This window comes from Carlito syrichta, unplaced genomic scaffold (assembly GCF_000164805.1).
Source record: "Carlito syrichta isolate Samal-C Ts95f unplaced genomic scaffold, Tarsius_syrichta-2.0.1 Scaffold311317, whole genome shotgun sequence".
Classification (NCBI taxonomy): Eukaryota; Metazoa; Chordata; class Mammalia; order Primates; family Tarsiidae; genus Carlito; species Carlito syrichta.
Window position 1 is genome coordinate 1,258,305 of NW_007255413.1, and position 7,552 is coordinate 1,265,856.

Sequence of the window (7,552 nt, forward strand, 5' to 3'; positions counted from 1 at the left end):
TTCCTAGATGGGAAAGACTGCAGCAAAAAATAGACAATTTGAGGGAAGAACAGCAGCTTGGTTTTGGACATTGTTTTTCAATGCCTAGTAGACTTCCAAATGGAGGAGTCAGGGCCTGAGGATAGATAATATTTTGAACCACTGGGTCTGATCATCTAGGAAGTAAGGGTACATAGATTGGTCTAATGACTGATACCTGGAGTGATCACTTATTTCTCTGTGTTGTCCTCCCTTGCCTCTGCTGGTCACTCTGGATTGACTTCGAAATCACATTTTAGGTGTGTTCTTTCATGCCACTGTGCAAACAGCTTCATGGTACTTTCTGAATCACATACTTGCCTGTTGACTGGTCACCTCTTCCATTGTACTGTGAGTTCCTTGAAGAAAAGCTCTTTACCACCTAAGTGATTCTTGAATGCAAGAATACATAAGCCTTTGCACTTAAGATAAACGCTAAGTGATATTTGTTCCTGTCTTCCTCACCCACCTCGTCTCATGCTATGCTGCTTGGCTCACCCACCCCAAGCACCTTCATCAGTTGCTCATAGACATATCACTGTCTCAATTCCTCCAGCCTCAGGGCTTCTTCTGACTGTTTTTCCTCATGGAATGCTTTTCTCCCTGCATTCTTTGATATGCTAATTTATTTTAATCTACCATGTTCTAGTGAAAATGCTAAATTTTAAGATACTTCCTGAACTTTCATTCTGATCCTCCTCCATTTTGTCTCTGCTAACAGTGTAAATGTGTGAATTCATAGCCATGATCACAATTTATGGACTTATAAGTATTTATATGATTACTTGTTTACTACTTAATTTCTTAATAGTTCTGTGAGAACAAAAGACCACATTTTTTTTATTTATTCATAGGAATGCATTCCTTGCCATGGTACCAGAACTTAATAGACCCTTTATAAAACTCTTAGAATAAATGAAAATAAAAAGCTCCATGTATTTTGTATTGTTATAGATGAGTAAGGATAATATAATCAGTGTATTTGCGATTTTTTTATCATATAAAACTATAGTGCCTTTTGGTAGAAACAATTGTAATCTGTTTTCTCTTACATATGAACTTATGGGGTAAGAATTAGTCTCCCACTTGCTCAGCAGCACCTGGTTTTTATAAGTCAGTAAGCATTTTCCCTTTGTACAGAAAAAATGTACTTACAAGATCTGGATCCCACCCTTAGGGAATGTTCCATTTCCTCTCACGACTTTAGCATGTCATGTGGAGGAACATATCAGAAATGTATATTTGCTTCTGAAAAACCACAGCATAGGAGCAACTATTTTTCAAACTCAGTTTTATCAAAAACAGAAGTTCAAGAAACATCCATACACACTGCAGATTACTCATTTATGTGAAAAAATTGTAAGGCTAGAAAACAGTTTTTAAAATCATTTGTTTTATCTTATAACTCTTCCTTTATTCAGATAACAAGTTCAATATAAATACCTCATAAAAAGTATTTACAGATGCTCAAATCAATAAGGGTTTGGCCTACATTATGTGTACTAACCAAATTGTAATGCTTTTTATCATTAAAAGATAATGTGCATATATTTGTAAAATTAAATACAATTATTGTTTCCAAATTTATACAAAGAAGCTCTAACTATTGAAATCTAGAAAATCCTAAGTATTCCACTTTAACAAGTATTAAAAGCTATTTATAAAGTTAAATATTATTGTCATTTCAGTTAATTGAACATACAAATAGGATAAAACTGTCGACTAAATCAGTTTTAACATATTTTAGTTCCCCTCTGAAATTACCAAATTATTTTCTTTGTATAAAAGCACGACTGTAATTAAAATTAATTAATCATATAATTAGAAGTAATGGACATTTGGAAACAGAAAGATGAAACTAGACCCCTGCTTAGACCTGAGATTTCCTCTCAAGGTCGTTACCATGAAGAAGTGACAACATGAAATTATATGACTCATTATTTTATACTAGTTTTTACAATAGTAATTACTAAATATATTTTGAGAAGCTATGTAAAACTTCTTAGGATATAGAAATTTTCAATAACTGTAAAATTCTGAATTGCTAGTAGAAAATTTATAACATTGTACTTTATTACTGTCATTTCAAAGTGACTTTTGAAAAAATCTGTTTGAATTAATAAATATACTCAATAAAGGATTAATTTTAAAATTATTTCTATGATATTTAACAGCTTCAATTGTTAGTATGCTCAATAGATACATATACATTTCAAATGTGTCCCTCATAATCTGATACCGCAAATATGACTTGAAGGTTTTCAAAAATATAGAAGGAAAAGAATAAGAAACTTTTCATAATCCAATCTTTTTATTTTATTTTATTTTTGAGTTGGAATCTCACTCCATCGCCCAGGCTGGAGTGCTCATGGCCACCCCAGCATTCTCCTGCTGGGCTCTGACTGTCCTTCTGCCTCAGACTTCCAAATAGCCAGAACTACGGGTGTGCGGTACTTTGCCTGGCTAATATTTTTTTAATTATTATTATTGTAGAAACAAGGTCTCGCCAAGTTGCCCGGGCTGGTGTTGAACCCTCGAGCTCAGGCGATCCACTCACCTAGGCCTCACAAAGTGCTGGGATTACAGGCTGAGCCACTGAGCCCTGCCAACCCAATCATTTAAAAAGGGTTGAGAGTTCTGTGTATTCTTTTTAGCCCATATTACAAATTGTAAGTAATAGAATATGTTTATTAATAAAATTTATTTGCCTTCCAAAAAACACTTATTTCACTGATTAATATTTTGAACCATCTAAAGTTAAATCCAGGGAAAGTAAATCTCGGTATAAATACCAGGAGAAAATCTAGGTGAATTACACAAAATCAAGTGCATTCAAACATTGTCAAGCAATAGAAGTTGAGAGTGTTTTCTTGAATTTTCTAATTTCCTTTTTTCTTTTCCAGCCTAAAATTTTGAAGGGCTGACAGAATTATCACTCACACCTCTTCTCAAAGAAGCAGTATACAATTTAATAAATAAAAATACACTTTCCCAAGTGTTGATAAAGCTTTTCAAACCAAAAGTTATCTTAATGTGTCTATTAGTCATATTAGTGGCAGCAAATGACACTGATCCATTTTTAGGTGCGATCATAGCATCTGAAGAATTTTCCTGAACAGGCTACTTAGCACAATCTGGCAAATTGTACTAACTACCATTTGCGCTTACAATTTTCAGTGATATTGTAAAGAACAATCACTCATTTATTTGCCTAATTCTCCCAAAGAGTTTGCACTTTGTAATATATGTGTATGCCATGATATTTGGGTTTCTAACTTCTTGATATATTTACTATTTATTTCCTTTGAATGTATCTGTTTTAATATGAAAATTATCTCTTCTCTGAAATTAATTTTTTAGGTCAATCTCTTGGCTTTCGGAGTTATCATATACAAAGTCTTTCGTCACACTGCAGGGTTGAAACCAGAAGTTAGTTGCTATGAGAATATCAGGTAAATGTTTCTTTAAGCCTATTTCTTTGGTAACTGAAAGCTTTAGGAAGTCAAAGGACAAGTAACTTTTAGAATTGTTGTTTTTAAATGATTTTAAATGTTGATTTTAAATGATTTTAAATGTTGATTTTAAATGATTTTCAATCTTTCTTCCACCATATTTAAAATAATTATGGAAAATAGCATTTCATATGTTTATAAGACTAAAATCTACAGGTTAATTGGTAACTGAAGCAATTTTTTCAAACATACACCCCTTTGAAATGGAAAGATGGTACTGTGTTTTAAGGCAAAAGTAGACCTTAGTGATGTTCTTTTGTAAAATGTTTTTCAGAGCTCGATAACTGTTTCTTTCTTGTTATTCCTAGTTTGCATGTTGCCATGATTTTTCCTTCAACCCTTCTCTTTAAAACTGATTTATTGAGACCTTGAAAATGATTTGTCCAGGAAAAGCTGAAGTATACTATAGGGAACATTGGAAACAACTGACTATTTGTGTTGCTTGGGAACACTCCTGTAGTTTCAATACCTTACACAAGATTTATAGTTGGAATTTAGCAAATGTTTGATCGATTACTTCTTTTTTAGCCCTCACCATTCATAGTTTCATGTAGTGCGCTGGGTTTAATAAAGTTAAAAATTACTTATTTTTTGAGATATGCTGCTAAAACACCTGCAGCAAAGGATGATTGGACTAAAACTGAATGAGCAAATAATCATGAGCTGCTTTAGCTTCAAGGCAGTGTACTCAGTACGCAGGATGGAATATTGTCTTCCCCAAAGTCACAGGCAATCAGTTGAAAATGTGTAAGAGCGAGTATGCGTGTGTATTTTTTCTCTAATTTTCAAGAAGACAATATTCTGCAGTGAATTTATTTTGACGTAACTGTATCGCAAAAGCAAAAAAATAAATAAACCTACTTTTATATCCTACGCTCTTTTCTCTACTAAACCTGAAAGGAAAGCAGTCTCCTTTGATGTCATGGATATGGGTTGACCCAAGTCCACATAATCTACTTTTCAGGGTTTCGTAGGGAAAAGACTTCCTAACAGATATATGTCTTCCTGCATATATGAATTACTGCAACATTAGATTTGAAATCAAAGCATACACACTGCAGTACACCAGATAAAAGTGTTTTAAGAGGACGGAAATGCCTTTAAAAATACCATGTTTTAATAACTGTACCTTGACTTTGGAAGTATACCCCTGCCACAGTACAGTAGCATACCCTGAAGGCTGCCCCATGAAACTGCAGCATAACTTGGTTTCGGAAATTATTCTTGGTCTCTAAGATTTCCTGATGATACCCCAAACTCACTTCCACTTAATTTGAGGAAGGAGTCTGGTGTGCTGACGGATGTGTCGAAGGTGCAGGGCTTTCGTCAATGAAACATTCCAAATCTGTTCTAGGTCTTGTGCACGAGGAGCCCTCGCCCTCCTGTTCCTCCTCGGTACCACCTGGATCTTTGGGGTCCTCCACGTTGTGCACGCATCAGTGGTTACTGCGTACCTCTTCACAGTCAGCAATGCCTTCCAGGGGATGTTCATTTTCTTATTCCTGTGTGTTTTATCTCGAAAGGTAAACAGTTTCTTATTTTGTATTGTCATGCAGCATCAGTTCTCAAATTAATAGAAAATCCTGATCCTCATAGATTTATGACTTCTGCCTTTATTGTCTAAGTGCAGTGGATTTTAGTGCAAAAATCATTAGGATACCTAGGCGCTCATAGGAAAATATGCTTTTTAAAAATCTTGCTATTAGGGGCACAAATATAGCTTATATTCACTTGAGCATATCCTGGCAAATAATCAGAAAGCAATAATACCCTAGAAAACCAGATGTAACAATTTATTGTGATTTGAAAAATTTCAATGTGATTATCACTATTATATGTAACATTTCTTCCTTTCTTCTTCTGTTTTCTTTCTCTCTCTTTTTTTTTTAGATACAAGAAGAGTATTATAGATTGTTCAAAAATGTTCCTTGTTGTTTTGGATGTTTAAGGTAAACATGGAGAACTATGAATAAATATAACTGCACAAAAATTTTTAAAAATTCAAGCTGTGGATGAACAATGTGCAAAAAATGACTCAAATCATCAATTTATCAGTTACTAGATAATCAAATATTTTCAATCAGTTTTTCTGTTTACAGTATAGGAACTGTAGATAACAAGAGATGAAATTATGTACCATGCAGCTATAATATGCTTTCCCACACGACATAGTTATGTCAAAAATAGTATAGCAGTTATTTGGAAAGTAATTGGTTTCTCAGGAGTGATATCACTGCACCCAAGGAAAGATTTTTTTTTTCTAATTCAAGAATTATATGAATATCCTGAAGGAAACCACTGGCTTGATATTTTTGTGACTCATGTTGCCTTTGAAACGAGTCCCCTACCACCTTGGTAATGAGCTCCGTTACAGAAAGTGGAACATATGAGAAAGAAGGAGTAGAATGTCAAACAGTGCAAAGGGAATGAGAACAATGAGATGTATTCTGAATAAGCTTGCTTTTCTGTAAACTAGATGAGAGACTGTTGAGATAAAATAAAGGATTGAAGAAACACGTCTTACCATTTTGTGAATTGTTCTGAACTTAAATTTTTACTAAGACCTCTGTTGGCTGTATCTAGTTCTTTTCCTAATAGCCTAAAAAAAAAAAAAAAGCTCCACAAATTAGAAAAAAAAAACCCAAGAGTATCTGTTTTTAGGTTACCATTAAATTGAGATATATGCTATTTCTATACTTATTTCTGATTCTTAATCAGTAAAATATAAGCTTGTCAAAATATCTTGCCAATGTTTGTAAATATAAAAATGGTGTGTATAAAGTTGTAGTATTCTATTCTATTATCTTTCAGTCTAGTGAAAATCATTCCATCTCATTAGACAAGTATATTTGAGTTCCTTATTATCTTTAATCTTAGAAATATTGCCGGTCACTTTACATTATCCCCTTTTAATTTGCTATTTTTAAAAGGGCATTGTAAATATGAAAGTATTCATAAAGTGAATTGCTATTTTTTCTATCCAGAAAAGTACACTTTTAAAAATGTTATTTATAACAAAGAAATTATCAAGACTATAGAAGTTTTCACAGTGGTTCTATTTTCTGACAGTCTTCTATCTATTAAAGCAGATCTGCTTACCTGTGTGGCTTCTATCTACCCTTAAATCTTCTCATTAATGTGTAGAAGCAGTGGCTTTGAATTAAAAATATTTATATAAGTAATTGTTCCTCACCTACCTGGAAAAGTGTGCCAATACGCTAAATGTGATTTTAAATTAATTTCTCCAGCTGTTGAAATGAAGTCTGCCAAATCTTGCTCTCACAAATAAAATGTTATCTAAATGAAGCGATTCTGCTCCTGCTTTGCCGAGTTGTTATCTCAAGAAAGAAAGATTGCCAGTAGGTCTTTTCTGTTTGTAGACAATCTATGATAATAACTTGTTATTATATCTTCTCATTTCCAGTAAGCCTGTGATCTATTATTCTCATTGCCATTAGGGGATACTGTTATAGGAATGTGATGTTGAAATATAGATCTGTTCACTAAATATACACAAAACTATATGTAGTAGACAGAATAATGCCACCCTCAAAATGTCCACGCCCTAATCCCTAGAACCTGTGAATCTGTTAGATTACATGGTAAAGAGAATTAAGGTTGCTAATCAGCTGACCTTGAGATGAAGAGATTATCCTTGATTAGCCAGGTGGGTCCCAAGATCATCATGAGGGTCCTTATAACTGAAGGAGAAAGGCAGAAGAGGGAGGGTGTCACAGTGACACAGACTCTGCCAGCCATTGCTGCCCTGAGACAGAAGAAGTCCACAAACCAAGGCATGAGGGTAGCTTCTAGATGCTGAAAAAGGCAAGAAAATGGATGCATCCCTAGAGCCTCCAGAAGGAACTCAGCCCTGCTGATCCCAGAGTTTAGCTCAGGGAGACCCATTTCAGACTTCTAACCTCCAGATCGGTAAGACAATAAATTTGTATTGTTTTAAGCCACCAAGATTGTGATAATTTGTGACAGCAGCATAGGGAACTAATACTATGGAAGTATTTATG

At 34.0% G+C, this 7,552-nt stretch overlaps 1 protein-coding gene across 2 annotated transcripts in view; it reads left to right on the forward strand.

Annotated features, from left to right (window-relative positions):
• ADGRL4 (adhesion G protein-coupled receptor L4) overlaps positions 1-6,059 on the forward strand; it is a 113,966-nt gene extending 107,907 nt beyond the window's left edge. For both annotated transcript variants that reach the window (XM_021717854.1, XM_008068603.2), the window contains 3 exons: positions 3,379-3,470; positions 4,885-5,053; positions 5,421-6,059. In XM_021717854.1, the coding sequence (XP_021573529.1) occupies positions 3,379-3,470; positions 4,885-5,053; positions 5,421-5,483 (324 nt within the window). In that variant the 3' untranslated portion in view covers positions 5,484-6,059. The remainder of the gene's footprint in view (positions 1-3,378; positions 3,471-4,884; positions 5,054-5,420) is intronic.
• The last annotated feature ends 1,493 nt before the right edge of the window (positions 6,060-7,552 follow it).